Here is an 18,906-nt window from a genome sequence, read left to right on the forward strand (position 1 = left end):
AAGAAGATATTACCAATCTGCACAGACTGTGGGCTTCCAATAAAAATGCAGAGCGAGGTACAGAGGTCCAGGTTTCGTGGCATGGGTATTAATACTGAGGGTCTGATGGTGTTGTGTTGAATGCTGAGCTTTATTTGATAAACATCAGCCTGACATGTGTTTTGCAGGTGTCTAGGTGCTCCATAGCAGACTGGAGAGCCTTCACTGAAGACCTATTGCAGCAGGTCCAGCAACTTGCTCAGCCAGTATTCCCCCAGGCACATTCATAGGCTCACCACCCCCCCGTATGGAGTACACAAGTCTCCGACCACCCTCCAACCATTCTCCTCTGGACTTTCACACTCTGTCATCACGTTCTCAGGGTCATTCACACTTTTTCACTTTTTTTCCTGGAAGTATTCACTTTTGCTCACCATTCCTAAAAAAAAGATTTCACTCTTTCACTGTTTGCTATTCTTTTTGTGAAGATTTGCATAACTGCACCTTTGGGACTTTGAATATTTGCATCAGCACTATTCCCAGGTGGCTGAACTCCTCTCTGACTTTCCATTCTATCATCTTATTTCTCCACTGAAATTCCTATCTCTCATGCTGTTCACCTTTGCCAACGTCAATGTTCTTCACAAATACTTCCCCCCTCTAGTCATGATTCCTGCAAACATACTTTTTCTAGGAAGAGAGTAGAGGTGGCATTTTGGGCCGAAACCCTTTGGCAGGACTGCATTTCCAGCATCTGCAGATTTTCTCTTGTTTGTGATTCCTGCAAATGTAGATTCACATCACTCCTGGCCAAATATAAACACAAGGGCCTGATATTGTGAAACAGTTAAATCCTCTATTGGTCTCTCATTAGTCTTTTGAGTATCAACTATGGGTAAAAATCAAGCAGTAAGGATGGAGAACTTTGCTTAATAGCGAGACACTAGGTCCAAACTTGTCATAAACAGCCTTGGAGTGCATATGTTCTCTTTGTAATGTACATCAAATGTCTATGATGAGCCAGTCATAGAATTATATAACATGGAAACTGGCCTTTTGGTCAAACACATTCATGCCAATCAAGTTGCCCAATCAAGCTAGACTCATTTGCCTACATTTGCCCATATCCCTCTAAACCTTTCCTATCCAAGTACCTTTTAAATGTCATAATTGTACCGGCTGCTACTACTTCCTTTGGTAGCTCATTTCATATTCCACCACCCTATGTAGAAAATATTTGTTTCATGGGTCCATCCTCTCACTTTAAATCTATGTGCTTTAGTTTTGAACTTCTCTTCCTCAGGGAAAAGTCTATGGCCTTACTCATGCTCCTTATGATTCCATAAACGTCTATAAGATCACTCCTCAGCTTCCAACACTCCAGGGAACACACTCCCAGTCTTTCCAGGCTCTCCTTGCAACTCAAACCATCCAGTCCCAGTAACAGGAAGTTTTTTTCTGCATCCTTTCCAATTTAATGACATCCTTCCTAGAGCAGGGCAACCAGAGTTCTACATGGTATACAAGTGTGGCCTTACCAATAAGATCACCTTGGAATAATCTTGGAGGGTTCATTAGATTTTTATTTAGGTGAAAAAGTGCTCCATTGAAAAGCTTATCATGATGTTAATCTGTGTATATTTTTAAAAGCTTTATCTCCATGGTGGAAATTGAATGATAATATTGAGAACCACAAGTTACAAGCATCAGCCAGAAACTTAGAAAATCATTTCTCTACTGATTGGTCAAAATCATGAAGTCAACACTACTGAAGTGGGATCTAGTATGGAGTGCAATAAACCCCAGAAGAGTAGCTGTTAGTGGCTAAACATCTTCTTTGAGGTGCTGGGTGGCTGGGGTATTCTGGGTCATAGGTTTTCACTGTTCTGGAATGAATTCACAGCAGCTCTACAGTGAAAACTAGGGAGCCCAAATGATTGAGGCTGGTGCTGAGTTAATCAGATTTCATTTCTTTGATCAGTTCTGTCTCTCTGCTGATATATAATTTAGTTTGGCCAAAAGGCCTGTCTCAGTCCTACATCACTCTATGACACCATCACTTGTTAAAGGGGCAGTTGGAAAGCATTCTGGGAATAAGGAGGTGAAATTCATCTCTTGTTTTAAAACCAAAAAGTCTGAATCCTTCCTCAATGATTCTCCAGTTTTATCCCCAGCTCACTCTATTTTTGATATGGCAGTGGATATATTAGGGGTACACTGGGAACTTGCCTGATGGCCAGTCTAAGTATTAGCCTTGACAGTTACTACCAGCATGTTAAGGCAACTACAGGAGACAATTCTGCCATCCTGCTTCTTTTCATTTGAATTCTATCACATGCTAGGTAGTGGGGACCTACCTTGTTAGGTTTCTGGTAGTGTTCCAACACCCATTGAGTCTCTGTTTCTACTGCAGTGAAGATCAGCTTACCCAGCATACACCAGGGAAGAAACCTTCAAGACTATTGTTCAGAGCTATATTACAAAGCGCATTTCCCACTGAGCCATGACTCCAATTAGGATAATATCTGTTTAATGAAGAGAATTGACATGTACTATGAAAAGGTGGACTATGCACTTCCTTATCTAGTGAGAAGGATGTCAGAGGTGTCCCAGTCCCTGTGCTAAAGCTAACATGGCTGTGTGTAAGTTGATGTTATAATGTTATTGTTTTTCCCATCATGGTTTTCTGTGTGAAGCTCTTCTTTGTCAGTACACTTAGTCAGTGCTTGGCCCGGATTCCGTTTGAGTCTGAAACAAATGAGAAAGAGTTGATATTTCAGGAGAAGATTCATGTCACCTGCGAAATAACCTGGTCACAGCAGCCTCACAACAAATGGGACTCTTCGTTTATCTTCAATGATATCAACAACTTCCCAACCATTAAAAATAATGAAATCCAATGTATGGTAATACAGCAAACCAATCAACATCGAATGACCCAAGGAACCACCTGCAAAAGCTGAAAGAAAGGAAGTTCAATCTTCTGACCGTTTGAAGAGTAACAGCCCTCCAAATGAGTGCATAACACAGGAAGCCAACTGTACTGGCACCTGCACTTCTGTAATACAATTGCTGCGTGGCAATTGGCCCATGTGGCCTCAATGGGACAAGGGGTATGTTTGTGTGCCAAATCTCTATGTGAGTCCATGACATATAATGAGAATGAGGCTTATGGAAAGCACTTTCATGCACTTTCTAGTGCAACTGGGATGAACCGAAATACTCTGTCTCTGCTGTAGCATCTGTGAAGACCTGCTTGGAGTACAGAACACTGAGAGGTGTATGAAATGACAAAGGGCAGAGATAGGCTGAATACACTTATTCTTTTCCATAGGCTTGGGGAAGAAAGCACAAGATATTCCACCCTCATGGAATATAACACCTGCTTGAAGGAGTGAATCGTCATTCCAATTACTGAGCTGACTTGCTCAATACTTCTGTATCTTCTGAATAAGCACCACCACACTAGGGCGAAAACAGTAGCTCACCATGTGGTCATTGCTTCTTTGAGAGGATTCTGATGAGAACCTGGTGGAAACAACTATGATCATACCTTGTCCCTGTTCTCTCACCGGTGGCACATCTGCTGTCTCACAGCTTCAGTGATCAGGGCTCAAGGCTGACCTTGGACAATATCTGTGCGGAGTTCACAAGTTCTCCCTGTGACCCTGTGGGAATCCCTTTGGGTGCTGCTGATTTTTTCCCCCACATCACCAAGTCATATAGATTGGTAGGTTAACTGGCACTGTAAATTCCCCCCCGCCCCCATATGTATGTGTGTCATAGAAACTGGGGAGAGTTGGGGGAGAGTTGATCATTAGATTCTGGAATGGTTCTGAAAGACTGGGAAATTGTAAATGTCACTCCACTCTTCAAGAGAGAGAGAGAGAGGTAGAAGAAAGGAAATTATAGGCCAGTTAGTCTGACCTCAGTGGTTAGGAAAATATTGGGAGTCTATTGTTAGGGATGTGGTTTTGGGGTACTTGGAGGCACATGACAAAATAGGCCGTAGTCAGCATGGTTTCCTCAAGGGAAAATCTTGACTGTCAAATCTGTTTGAATTGATTGAAGAAATAACAAGCAGGATAGACAAAGGAGGATCAGTTGATCTCATGTACTTGGATTTTCAGAAGGCTGTTGACAAGGTGCCACAGATAAAGCTACTTAACAAGATCCTTAACAAGGATATAGAGAAAGGTTGAAGAAGCTAGGTCTTTATTCTTTGGAGCGTAGAAGGTTGAGAGAGGATTTGATAGAGGTGTTTAAAATTATGAGGGGGATTGATAGAGTTGACGTGGATAGGCTTTTTCCATTGAGAATGGGGGAGATTCAAGCAAGAGGACATGAGTTGAGAGTTAAAGGGCAAAAGTTTAGGGGTAACATGAGGGGGAACTTCTTTACTCAGAGAGTGGAACGGGTTTCCGGCCGAAGTGGTTGAGGCAGGTTCGATGTTGTCGTTTAAAGTTAAATTGGATGGGTTATGGACTGAGAGCAGGTCGGTGGGACTAGGTGACAGTAAGAGTTCGGCACGGACTAGAAGGGCCGAGATGGCCTGTTTCCGTGCTGTAATTGTTATATGGTTATAATATTGAGGCTTTATAAAGCACTGGTGAGTCCCCACTTGGAGTACTGTGAGCAGTTTTGCGCCCCTTATCTTAGAAAGGATGTGCTGAAAATGGACAGAGTTCAAAGGAGGTTCACAAAAATGATTCCAGGATTGAATGGCATGTCATATGAAGAGTGTTTGGTGGCTCTGGGCCTGTATTCACTAGAATTCAGAAGAATGAGGGATAACCTAATTGAAACCTATCGAATGGAGAAAGGCCTTGATAGAGTGGATGTGGAGAGGATATTTCCTATGGTGGGAGAGTCTAAAACTAGAGGACACGACCTCAGAATAGATGGGCATCCTCTGAGAATGAAGAACGCATCCTTTATTGGTGAATCTGTGGAATTCTTTGCCACAGGCAGCTGTGGAGGCCAAATCTTTATGTACATTTAAGGCAGAGGTTGATAGACTCTTGATTGGTCAGGCATGAAGGCATATGGGAAGAAGGCTAGAGATTGGGACTGAGAGGAAAATTGTATGAGCCATGATGAAATGGTGGAGCAGATTCGATGGGCCAAATGACCTAATTCTGCTCCTATATCTATGGCCTTATGGCCTTTGCAGCCTGTCTCTTCCATGGAAGGGAGATGGAAGGGAGGTGCCTGGCAGGATTGATCAGCAAACTACCCCCCCCCCCCACCCCCCACCGCTGCTCAGCCGTGTGAGTGGAGAATATCCTATTTCTGGGTGTAAACCACTTTAACGTTATTTTATTCTGGAGTTCAGACATATTTCCTAGGACAACAAAGATTGCAATTCAATTTCTATGTATCATAAACAGTAACAAAAATATTTACCAAGTCATAACTATCTTCTTCTTGAGATATCAGAAGGATTGAACTGGCACTGATGCAGTTACTGTGTTGCTGAATAGCAAATTATTAAACTGAAATCCAATTTTCTGTTATCACACTTTGAAAATAAGTGAATTAAAATTCATCACAGTTGGTGCAGCTCATCCAAGTTAGCTCATCATTTTGCACAAGTTAAGTAACTTCTTAGAAAGCAGGCTGCTTGTGTGAGTGATTACCATTGGCATTCTTAGCATCAACCTGGGCAGCTATATAGGACCCTGGTCAGACCCCACTTGGAATACTGTGCTCAGTTCTCCTCACCTCACTACAGGAAGGATGTGGAAACCACAGAAAGGGTGCAGAGGAGATTTACAAGGATGTTGCCTGGATTGGGGAGCACGCCTTATGAGAATAGGTTGAGTGAACTTGGCCCTTTTTCCTTGGAGCGACGGAGGATGAGAGGTGACCTGATAGAGGTGTATAAGATGATGAGAGTCATTGATCGTGTGGATAGTCAGAGGCTTTTTCCCAGGGCTTGCACAAGAGGGCACAGTTTTAAGGTGCTTGGAAGTAGGTACAGAGGAGATGTCAGGGGTAGGTTTATCACGCAGAGAGTGGTGTGTGTGTGTAGAATGGGCTGCCGGCAACGGTGGTGGAGGCGGATACGATAGGGTCTTTTAAGAGACTCCTGGACAGGTACATAGAGCTCAGAAAATAGAGGGCTATGGGTAACCCTACATAATTTCTGAGGTAGGGACATGTTTGGCACAGACTTTGTGGGCCAAGAGGCCTGTACAGGTGTCCCCCGCTTTACGAATGTTGGCTTTACGCCACTTCGCTTTTATGAAAGACCTACATTAGAACCTGTTTTTGCTAACCGAAAGAGGGTTTTCACTTTTACGAAAAAAGATGCCTGCTTTAAACTCGTATTTACCCCGAGAGAGGCTACCATGACTGTGAAGCCTTGCGCAGGCCGGTATATGCGCATGCGTGTATGTGCCCATTTTTTTCTACAAATCGGTTTTAGCGAATTCTTCTCAATTCTGTTAAGTGAAACCACACTTCATACAGGCTGTGTATTTATCATATCATTCCTGCTTTTACTATATGTTAGTGTTATTTCAGGTTTTATGTGCTATTTGCTATGATTTGGTAGGTTATTTTTTGGGTCTAGGAACGCTCAAAACATTTTTCCCATATAAATTCATGGTAATTCCTTCTTCACTTTACGCCATTTTGGCTTAAGAACGGTTTCATAGGAACGCTCTACCTTTGGATAGCAGGGGAAACCTGTATTGTGCCATAGGTTTTCTATGTTTCTAACTCTTTGTGAGAGCAATACTGGGCTTTAAGGTTAGAGCGGTTACTTCTCATAATACCAAGGAAAACACAACAATCAGAGAATACCGAAACATTAATGAAGTGGAGTGTTGATGTAATTAATTAGCATCATAGAAAACTACAGCACAGAAACAGGCCCTTCAGCTCATCTAATCCATGCTGAACCATTTACAGTGCCCAGTCCCATTGACCTGCACCCAGACCATAATCCACCATACACCTCCCATTCACGTACCTATAGAAACCTCTTAAACATTGAAATCAAAATCATGTCCACACTCTCATCACCCTCATGTTCCCCTAAAACATTTCACCTTTCACCCTTAACCCATGACCTCTAGTTGTAGTCTCACCCAACTTCAGTGGAAAAAGCCTGCTTGTGTTTACCCTATCTATAGCCTTCATAGTTTTGTATACCTTTATCAAATCTCCACTTGATCTTCTAAATTCTACAGAATGTCCTAACCTATTCAGTCTTTAATATAACTTGGGTCCTCAAGTCCCAGCAACATCCTTGTAACTTTTCTCTGTACACTTTGGATTTTATGTACATCTTTCCTGTAGGTTGGACGCCAAAACAGTTTGCAATACTCCGAATGAGGCTTCACCAACGTGTTCTACAACTTCAACTTGACATCTCATCTCCCAGACTCAATACTTTGGCTTATGAAAGCCAATGGGCCAAAAGATCTTTACAACCCGATCGAATTTCTGCTGATTCCCAATGACTACTTATGGGTAGCAAAAAAACTGAATAAAGGAAACTATTACATGCCATATTAATAACAATCAACACTAACAATGGAAAGTCTCTTTCTCTCCCCATATATATAAATACACACATACACAGCCATGATATGTCCATGTTTATCCAAATGCTCATATATTCAGTCTACCTCCAGTCCCTTCAAATACTTTCCAATAACTTTCCCCCTACTGATGTCAGGCTCATCAGCCTATAATTTCCTTGTTTATTCTTGCAGCTTTCGTTAAACAGCGGAACAACGTTGGCTATTCTCCAATTCTCCCGTACCTCACCTGTCATTCAGGATGATTTAAGTATCTCTGCTAGGGCCCCTGAAATTTCTGCATTAGCCTCCCTCAGGGTCCAAAGGAAAACCTTGTCAGGCCCCAGGGATTTTTCCATTTTGATTTGCCTCAGGACAGGAAACATCTCCTCCTCTGTAATCTGTTTCGGGTCCATGACCTTGCTGCTGCTTTGCCTCACTTCTATAGATGTGGAAAAATTGGAAAAAAGTTCTAGAGAGAGCAAAGCAAAGAGAGCTTTGTGATGGACAGTAATCTGGTTCGGGATCTTTTGATGGGAGCTGGGAGAGGACAGAAGGGAAGGTGCCACAGTATGTCATTGGAAGGAGAGTTCCCATTGCACAAGATGCTTTGTGCAAATGAATGGCTCCAAGGAGGAAGGGCCAATACTCCTGAGGGAGAGCCAGCTTGTTTGAGATTGATCTTGAGGGAAGTTCGGAATTTGGTGTGTGCTATCACGCAGACCGTGGGTCTGGTGCATGAGTAAAGATGAGTCCAGGATGAGCTCCAATGTTTATGCGCACATTGAACTGGTTTAACTGTAATGGGCCCTTTTATTTTTTTTCCTTTCTCTTTCCTATTAACTCTTTGATAAAACTGAAAGTTGTAAATATACTTTTGTTATAATTTTATGCGAAATATTTGTTATTTCTTGCCGACCAATAATTGTGTATGGGCAGTTGCCTCACTACAGGAAGGATGTGGAAGCCATAGAAAAGGTGCAGAGAGGATTTACAAGGATGTTGCCTGGATTGGGGAGCATGCCTTATCAGCATAGGTTGAGTGAACTCGGCCTTTTCTCCTTGGAGCGACGGAGGATGAGAGGTGACCTGATAGAGGTGTATAAGATGATGAGAGGCATTGATCATGTGGATAGTCAGAGGCTTTTTTCCAGGTTGCCACGAGAGATTTAGAAGGAGTGGATTGGGACAATTTGTTTTATGGGAAGGATGTAATAGAGAAATGGAGGTCATATAAAGGTGAAATTTTGAGGGTACAGGATCTTTATGTTCCTGTTAGATTGAAAGGAAAGGTTAAAAGTTTGAGACAGCCATGGCTGTCAAGGGATATTGGAAACTTGGTTCGGAAAAAGAGAGGGTTCTTCAATAAATATAGGCAGCTTGGAGTTAATGAGGTGCTCGAGGAACATAAAGAATGTAAAAAGAATCTTAAGAAAGAAATTAGAAAAGCTAAAAGAAGATATGAGGCTGCTTTGGCAAGTAAGGTGAAAATAAATCCAAAGTGTTTCTACAGTTATATAAATAGCAGAAGGACAGTGAGGGATAAAATTGGTCCCTTAGAGAATCAGAATGGACGGCTATGTGTGGAGCCAAAAGAGACGGGGGAGATTCTGAACAATTTCTTTTCTTCAGTATTCACTAAGGAGAAGGATATTGAATTGTGAAAGGTAAAGGAAACAAGAAGAGTAGTTATGGAAGGTATGATGATTAAAGAAGAGGAAGTACTGGCGCTTTTAAGGAATATAAAAGTGGATAAGTCTCTGGGTCCGGACAAGATATTCCCTAGGACCTTGAGGGAAGTTAGTGTGGAAATAGCAGGGGCTCTGACAGAAATATTTCAAATGTCATTAGAAACAGGAATGGTGCCGGAGGATTGGTGTATTGCTCATGTGGTTCCATTGTTTAAAATGGGTTCTAAGAGTAAACCTGGCAATTATCGGTCTGTGAGTTTGATGTCAGTGGTGGGTAAGTTGATGGAAAGTACTCTTAGAGATGGTATATATAATTATCTGGATAGACAGGGTCTGATTAGGAACAGTCAACATGGATTTATGCGTGGAAGGTCATGTTTGACAAATCTTATTGAATTTTTTGATGAGGTTACTAAGTTGATGAGGGTAAAGCGGTGGATGTTGTCTATATGGACTTCAGTAAGGCCTTTGACAAGTGTCCACATGGAAGGTTAGTTAGGAAGGTTCAATCGTTAGGCATTAATATCGAAGTAGTAAAATGGATTCAGCAGTGGCTAGATGGGAGACGCCAGAGAGTAATGGTGGATAACTGTGTGTCAGATTGGAGGAGGGTGTGTAGCGGTGTGTCTCAGGGATCTGTACTGGGTCCAATGTTGTTTGTCATATATATTAATGATCTGGATGATGGGGTGGTAAATTGGATTAGTAAGTATGCAGATGATACTAAGATAGGTGGCATTGTGGATAATGAAGTAGGTTTCAAAGGTTGCAGAGAGATTTAGACCAGTTAGAAGAGTGGGCTGAAAGATGGCAGATGGAGTTTAATGCTGAAAAATGTGAGGTGCTACATTTTGGTAGGACTAATCAAAATAGGACATACATGGTAAATGGTAGGGCATTGAAGAATGCAGTAGAACAGAGGGATCTAGGAATAATGGTGCATGGTTCCCTGAAGGTGGAATCTCATGTGGATAGGGTGGTGAAGAAAGCTTTTGGTATGCTGGCCTTTATTAATCAGAGCATCGAGTATAGGAGTTGGGATGTAATTTTGAAATTGTATAAGGCACTGGTAAGGCCAAATTTGGAGTATTGTGTACAATTCTGGTCACCGAATTATAGGAAAGATGTCAATAAAATTGAGAGAGTACAGAGGAGGTTTACTAAAATGTTGCCTGCGTTTCATCTAAGTTACAGAGAAAGGTTGAACAAGTTAGGTCTTTATTCTTTGGAGCGTAGAAGGTTGAGGGGGGACTTGATAGAGGTGTTTAAAATTATGAGGGGGATTGATAGAGTTGACGTGGATAGGCTTTTTCCATTGAGAATGGGGGAGATTCAAACAAGAGAACATGAGTTGAGAGTTAAAGGGCAAAAGTTTAGGGGTAACATGAGGGGGAACTTCTTTACTCAGAGAGTGGTAGCTGTGTGGAACGAGCTTCCAGCAGAAGTGGTTGAGGCAGGTTCGATGTTGTCGTTTAAAGTTAAATTGGATAGATATATGGACAGGAAAGGAATGGAGGGTTATGGGCTGAGTGCAGGTCGGTGGGACTAGGTGAGAGTAAGAGCTTGGCATGGACTACAATGGTCGAGATGGCCTGTTTCCGTGCTGTAATTGTTATATGGTTATAAGAGGACACAGGTTTAAGGTGTTGGGGAGTAGGCACAGAGGAGCTGTCAGGAGTAAGTTTTTTACTCAGAGAGTGGTGAGTACATGGAATGGGCTGCCGGCAACAGTGGTGGAGGCGGATACGACAGGGTCTTTTAAGAGACTTTTAGATAGGTACATGGAGCTTAGTAAAATAAAGGGCTAAAGGTAAGCCTAGTAATTTCTAAGGTAGGGACATGTTCGGCACAAGTCTGTGGGCCGCAAGGCCTGTATTGTGCTGTAGGTTTTCTATGTTTCTATGTGTTTACACAGCATTCTATCCATTCGAGGTTTCTTTAGTTGGAACAATGTTGCTGTTTGGTTGAACCCAAATCAATCTGACCCTAGACGTGTATTGTTTATGAAAGGTGGTCTTCTCATCGCTGAGTCACTTGGCTGTTAACAGAGCTGGCAAATAAGCCAAGTTAGCGTCTGAGACCAGTGAAGAGGCTATGTTTGTGGGGGAGTATCATCTGGGGATTCTCAAATGCAGTGTGACTGTTTAAAATTGACTAAGCAGTTTGTGTGTTTAAGCCTGTTCAAACTGGTGTTGGGGAAAGTGATGAAGGTACTTTATTATGGACACTGCAAGGCTTAAGCTTTGATACGATATAGAGCTTATCCACAAATAATGCTTGTGGGGTGGATGCCTAAATTCCTGATGAACTGTTACATAGAGTGCTGAGTTCTGTAGAAGTGTTGGGGAAAGTTACGCTGATTGAACAGCGTTTTGACCAATTGGCTGGTAAGGATGCCATGTTAGTCCAGACTAGCAGTGATGTGCTGCCTGAGAATTTGGGAGACCCTGCAGAGGCAGTCCATATTTTTAAAGAAGAGGAGTCAAGTAGCTGAGGGTGAAGATTTTAAAGATAAGTTGTACTTATTTCTATGAAGTGAAGAAAAAGACTTGTCTGATGTGAAAGGTTTAATGGATCCTCCAGTGGGTGATTTAAATTCTGAGCTGGTTTCGGCTATTACATCCCTGGTTGATGAATGCCAAAGTGTATCTGTGGAGAGCCAAAGTTATTGTAGGCTGGAGTGATCTCTGGAGTCAAGCCCACCCCAAGGGGGAAGAAGAATATGAGGCTTGGGCGAAGCAGGCATCTCAGTTTCTGGATGAATGTTAGTGCTCAGATAATCTGATAAAACAGAGACTGGTGGAGCATTTAAAGGGTCCAGCGGCTGATATAGTGAAGTTCCTAAAGGCAGAAAATCCAGCTAATTACCTGCAAGCTCTGGGAGATGGTTTTGGCGCTGCTGAAAGCACAGCCGATCTCAGGATGAAGTTTAGGCACACATTCCAGGAGGAAGGACAGAAGCTGTCTGCCTACCTTTTCAGGTTGGAGAAACATAGAAACATAGAAAACCTGCAGCACAACACAGGCCCTTCTGCCCATAAAGCTGTGCCGAACATGTCCCTACCTTAGAACTACCATAGCCCTCTATTTTTCTAGGCTCCATTTTGCCATCCAGGAGTCTGTTAAAAGACCCTATCGTTTCCGCCTCCACCATTGCTGCTGGCAGCCCATTCTACGCACTTACCGCTCTCTGTGTAAAAAAACTTACCCCTGACATCTCCTCTGTATCTGAAGCTACAGCATTGTTTGTGTCACAAAGATTGCTCCATGACATGATTGCTGCACGTGTTCGAATGACCTGCAAAATGCGCTATCCACCATCTTTTACCGACTTACTCAGAGAAGTCTGAGAAGAGAAAAACATGATGGAACATTTTCAAAAGCTGAGTAGTGCCTTCAGTGGTAGCTTCTGCTGATGCCACGGACATACAGCTTTTGGGGAATGAGGTGGAAAACCTTCAAGCTGAGCTGATTCAATGGATGTCTGCAAAAGTTTCAGCTAAACGTGATACATCCATTAGGAAACCCGACCCCCTTATAGGATTTACAACACAGAGGAAAGCTGCTGAGAAGGGTCTCTTGACTCGAGAGGTGACCAGTATTTTCTGTTACAACTGTGGAGAAGAGGACATTTCAAGCGAGGAAGTGAGGGACAGGAAAATCTTTGAAGAGTAAATCAGCAGTTAATCAAACAAAGAAGAAAAGGGGCTGAACTACAGTAATGGAATGGGCTGGCATCTTGGAGAGGATGCGTTCCAATCAGGGAATTAAGGGGAAAACTAAAGTGCAAAATAGTATTCCTGAAGAGTTATTAGGACCAAGCTCTGGTATCCATACTGATTGAAGGTGTTTATGATAGAACCATACTTGACACAGATTCTCAAGTTACCTTGCTTTATAGATCCTTTTACAACTGGTTTTTGATGAATGCCACTCAGTGCCTTTGAGATTTGGGGGCTTAGTACAGACAGGTACCCGATGGTTACTTGTAATTGCAACTGGAGTTTTCAGAAGCAGATGTTGGAGTAACTGGGAGTATTGATACACTTGTGTTGGTCTGCTCAGATCTGGTTGAAAAGGGCGGAGCATCCATTCTTGTGGGAACAAATACTTCCATTGTGAGAAGGTTTGTGGGAGCATGTAAGGAGAGAAATGGAGGGAACTTTTTGAAAATCTTGTCCATTCACCCTGTGTTCAGAGCTGCTTTTGAGAAAGATCAAGTTTCTCCTAAGCAGGATGATGAGCAGAAATGAGGAACTGTATGGTACACCCAGTCTAAACCTGTTACGTTACATCCTGGAGGAGTAGCTAGAGTGATGGGAACCTCCAAATTTGCCAGAATACCCAATGCCTCGACCATCCAGGTGTGTGCCCCTGATGGTTAGGCTTACCTGCAAGAGTGCTGGTGATACCTAAAGTGCAGAAAACTTGGGCTGTCAATGACAGGATGACAGTAATTATCAACAACACCTCAGGAAGAGATGTTACCCTCGGATGTGAAGTGCAGATTGCCTCTCTTTTTCCTGTGACAGCAGTGCCTGGTTTTACGGGGGAAACATGAGAGAAATTCTGGAAAGCTGTAATAATAACAGGGAGATATGGTGGGAGATTTTAATTTCCCAAATATTGATTGGCATCGACCTAGAACAAAAGGTTTAGATGGGGTGGAGTTCGTTAGGTGTGTTCAGGAAGGTTTCCTGACATAATATGTAGATAAGCCTACAAGAGGAGTGGCTGTACTTGATCTGGTATAAGGGAAATGAACCAGGTCAGGTGTCAGATCTCTCAGTGGGAGAGCATTTTGGAGATAGTGATCACAATTCTATCTCCTTTATCATAGCATTGGAAAAGGATAGGAACAGACAAGTTAGGAAAGCGTTTAATTGGAATAAGGGGAAATATGAGGCTATCAGGCAAGAACTTGGAACCATAATTGGGAACAGATGTTCTCAGGGAAATGTACGGCAGAAATATGGCAAATGTTCAGGGGATATTTGTGTGGCATTCTGCATAGGTACATTCCAATGAGACAGGGAAAGGATGGTAGGGTACAGGAACCGTGGTGTACAAAGGCTGTTGAAAATCTAGTCAAGAAGAAAAAGGAAAGCTTATGAAAGGTTCAAAAACCTCAGTAATGATAGAGATCTAGAAGATTATAAGGCTAGCAGGAAGGAGCTGAAGAATGAAATTAGGAGAGCCAGAAGTGGCCATGAGAAGGCCTTGGCAGGCAGGATTAAGGAAAACCCCCAAGGCATTCTACAAGTATGTGAAAAGCAAGAGGATAAGATGTGAGAGAATAGGACCAATCAAGTGTGACAGTGGAAAAGTGTGTATGGAACCAAACGAGATAGAGGTACTTAATGAATACTTTGTTTCAGTATTCACTACGGAAAAGGATCTTGGTGATTGTAGGAATGACATACATTGGATTGAAAAGCTTGAGCATGTAGACATTAAGATAGAGGATGTGCTGGAGCTTTTGGAAAGCATTAAGTTGGATAAGTCACTGGGACTGGATGAGATATACCCAAAGCTACTGTGGGAGGTGAGAGAGGAGATTGCTGAGTCTCTGGCAGTGATCTTTGCATCATCAATGGGGATGGGAGAGGTTCCAAAAGATTGGAGGGTTGCAGATGCTGTTCCCTTATTCAAGAAAGGAAAAGAAGAAGATGGCAGTGCGACACAGCTCGCAGTGGCCACTCTGGTGGTGATGTCTGTTATTTGTCAAGTAGGGTGCCGTGCACAATCCTGATTTGATGGAGATGGACGTGAGAGCACAGAGGAACATCTGGTGAAACTTCTGAAATGCCTGCTTCGCTGCTACTGTGTGGTTCAGAATCTCTGGAGGGGAAGGCCCCAAGTCCTCAGCTTTGCTTGTTGCTCGGCAGCCGGGGCGGAGTCAAAGCGCTCGGCAGAGGTTGGTGCTCAGAAAGGCTGTGTCGGAGGGGCTGGTCAGAGGCTCAAAGTTTTCGGATGGACTCAGAGTCCGCTGCAGTTGGGTGCTTCCAATGGCACTGGCATTGGCAAGTTTGCAGCACTTGGAGGTTCGTGGCAGGGAGAGTTTCTCCCTTCTGCCACCTGCGTGAGATGATGAGTCTATCTGGACTTTGAGACTTTTTTATACTGTGCCCATGGTCTGCTCTTTATCAAATTATGGTATTGCTTTGCACTGTTGTAACTATATGTTATAATTATGTGGTTTTGTCAGACTCAGTCTTGGTTTGTCCTGTGTTTTCTTGTGATATCATTCTGGAGGAACGTTGTACCATTTTTTAATGCACGCATTTCTAAATGACAATAAACGAGGACTGAGTATCCTCATAATCTAATCTAAGAAAGGGAGTAGAGATAGCCCAGGAAATTATAGACCAGTGAGTCTTACCTCAGTGGCTGGTAAGTTCATAGAAAAGATCCTGAGAAGCAGGATTTATGAACATTTAGACAGGCATAATATGATTAGGAATGCTCAACATAGCTTTGTGCCTTATGAGCCTGACTGAATTTTTTGAGGATGTGACTAAACACATTGATGAGATAGAGCAGTCAATGTAGTGTAAATGGATTTCAGCAAGGCATTTGGCAAGGGACCCCATGCAAGGCTTATTAAGAAAGTAAGGAAGCATGGGATCCAAGGGGACATTGCTTTGTGGATCAAGAATTGGTTTGCCCACAGAAGGCAAAGAGTGGTTATAGACAGTCATATTCTGCATGGAATTTGGTGACCAGTGGTATGCCACAGGGATCTGTTCTGGGACCCCTTCTCTTCCTGATTTTTATAAATGACCTAGATGAGGAAGTGGAGGGATGGGTTAGTAAATTTGCTGATGACACAAAGGTTGGGGGTTTTGTGGATAGTGTGGAATGCTGTCAGAGGTTACTGCAGGACATTGATAGGATGCAAAACTGGGCTGAGAAGTGACAAATGGAGTTCAACCCAGATAAGTATGAAGTGGTTCATTTTGGTAGGTCAAATATGATGGTAGAATATAGTATTAATGGTAAGACTCTTGGCAGTGTGGAGGATCAGAGGGATCTTGGGGTCCAAGTCCATAGGACGCTCAAAGCTGCTGTGTAGGTTGACTCTGTGGTTAAGAAGGCATATAGTGCATTGGCCTTCATCAACCATGGGATTGAGTTTAAGAGCCACGAGGTAATGTTGCAGCTCTATAGGACCCTGTTCAAACCCTACTTGGAGTACTGTACTCAGTTCTGGTTGCCTCGCTACAGGAAGGATGTGGAAACTATAGAAAGGGTGCAGAGGAGATTTACAAGGATGTTGCCTGTATTGGGAAGCACGCCTTATGAGAATATTTGAGTGAATTTGGCCTTTTCTCCTTGGAGCGACGGAGGATGAGAGGTAACCTGATAGAGGTGTATAAGATGATGAGAGGCATTGATCGTGTGGATAGTCGGAGGCTTTTTCCCAGGGATGAAATGACTCGCATGAGAGGGCACAGTTTTAAGGTGCTTGGAAGTACTTACTGAGGAGATGTCAGGGGTAAGTTTTTTTATGCAGAGAGTGGTGAGTGTGTGGAATGGGCTGCTGGTGACATGGTGGAGGAGGCTACAATAGGATCTTTAAAGAGACTCCTGGATAGATACATGGAGCTGAGAAAAATAGAGGGCTATGGGTAACCCCAGGTAATTTCTAAAGTAAGTACATGTTCGGCACAGCTTTGTGGACTGAAGGGCCTGTACTGTGCTGTAGATTTTCTATGTTTCTATATCTATGTGAAACTGTCTCCTAGATCAAGGAAGTTGACATTGATGTCCAAGAAATAAGCAAAAAGAAGATTAACTGAGAAGATGTTGCAATGCCAAGATGCCTTTTGTACTGATGAGTCTCATGTTGGTTGCTCCAAAAGTACTTGCCACACTGAGGACTGAGTGACTGAGGACACCCCTTTCCAAGAGAGTTCTCACTGATTAATACCAGTGGAGGTTGAAGATGTTCAGCAGCTTCTACTTAAATTGAAGGAAGCTAAATTCAGCATTGGGTCAGAGGGACCTGAGCCACCAGAGGGTAACCATATAACAATTACAGCATGGAAACAGGCCATGTCAGCCCTTCCAGTCCGTGCCGAACTGATACACTCACCTAGTCCCACCGACCTGCACTCAGCCCATAACCCTCGATTCCTTTCCTGTCCATATAGCTATCCAATTTAACTTTAAATGACAACATTGAACCTGCCTCAACCATTTCTGCTGGAAGCTCGTTCCACACAGCTACCACTCTCTGAGTAAAGAAGTTCCCCCTCATGTTACCCCTAAACTTTTGCCCTTTAACTCTCAATTCATGTCCTCTTGTTTGAATCTCCCCCATTCTCAATGGAAAAAGCCAATCCATGTCAATCCCCCTCATAATTTTAAACACCTCTATCAAGTCCCCCCTCAACCCTCTATGCTCCAAAGAATAAAGACCTAACTTGTTCAATCTTTCTCTGTAACTTAGGAGATAAAACTCAGGCAACATTTTAGTAAATCTCCTCTGTACTCTCTCAATTTTATTGACATCTTTCCTATAATTCGGTGACCAGAACTGTATACAATACTCCGAATTTGGCCTTAACAATGCCTTATACAATTTCAACATTACATCCCAACTCCTATACTCAATGCTCTGATTAATAAAGGCTATCTTCACCACCCTATCGACATGAGATTCCACCTTCAGGGAACTATGCACCATTATTCCTAGATCCCTCTGTTCTACAGCATTCTTCAATGCCCTACCATTTACCATGTATGTCCTATTTTGATTAGTCCTACCAAAATGTAGCACCTCACATTTTTCAGCATTAAACTCCATCTGCCATCTTTCAGCCCACTCTTCTAACTGGCCTAAATCTCTCTGCAAGCTTTGAAAACCTACTTCATCATCCACAACGCCACCTATCTTAGTATCATCCACATACTTACTAATCCAATTTACCACCCCATCATCCAGATCATTAATATATATGACAAACAACATTGGACCCAGTACAGATCCCTGAGGCACACCGCTACACACCCTCCTCCAATCTGACACACAGTTATCCACCACTACTCTCTGGCATCTCCCATCCGGCCATTGCTGAATCCATTTTACTACTTCGATATTACTGCCTAACGATTGAACCTTCCTAACTAACCTTCCATGTGGAACCTTGTCAAAGGCCTTACTGAAGTCCATATAGACAACATCCACTGCTTTACCCTTGTCAACTTTCTTAGTAATGTCATCAAAAAATTCAATAAGATTTGTCAAACATGACCTTCCACGCACAAATCCATGTTGACTGTTCCTAATCAGACCCTGTCTATCCAGATAATTATATATAACATTTCTAAGAATTTACTCACCACTGACGTCAAACTCACAGGCCGATAATTGCCAGGTTTACTCTTAGAACCCTTTTTAAACAATGGAACTACATGAGCAATACACCAATCCTCCGGCACCATCCCTGTTTCTAATGACATTTGAAATATTTCTGTCAGAGCCACTGCTATTTCCACACTAACTTCCCTCAAGGTCCGAGGGAATATCTTGTCCGGACCCGGAGACTTATCCACTTTTATATTCCTTAAAAGCGCCAGTACTTCCTCTTCTTTAATCGTCATACTTTCCATAACTACCCTTCTTGTTTCCTTTACCTTACACAATTCAATATCCTTCTCCTTAGTGAATACCAAAGAAAAGAAATTGTTCAAAATCT

General features: G+C 42.7%; 1 protein-coding gene across 5 annotated transcripts in view; it reads right to left on the reverse strand.

Moving 5' to 3' along the window:
* Positions 1-1,585: 1,585 nt before the first annotated feature.
* The window catches only part of LOC140200777 (serine/threonine-protein kinase 32A-like), a 329,027-nt gene continuing 311,706 nt past the window's right edge, over positions 1,586-18,906 (reverse strand). For 4 of the 5 annotated variants that reach the window (XM_072264378.1, XM_072264377.1, XM_072264379.1 and 1 more), the window contains one exon: positions 1,586-2,727. In XM_072264378.1, the coding sequence (XP_072120479.1) occupies positions 2,607-2,727 (121 nt within the window). In that variant the 3' untranslated portion in view covers positions 1,586-2,606. The remainder of the gene's footprint in view (positions 2,728-18,906) is intronic. The other variant, XM_072264380.1, reaches the window with a different exon arrangement.

This window comes from Mobula birostris, chromosome 7 (genome assembly GCF_030028105.1).
Source record: "Mobula birostris isolate sMobBir1 chromosome 7, sMobBir1.hap1, whole genome shotgun sequence".
Lineage (NCBI taxonomy): Eukaryota > Metazoa > Chordata > Chondrichthyes > Myliobatiformes > Myliobatidae > Mobula > Mobula birostris.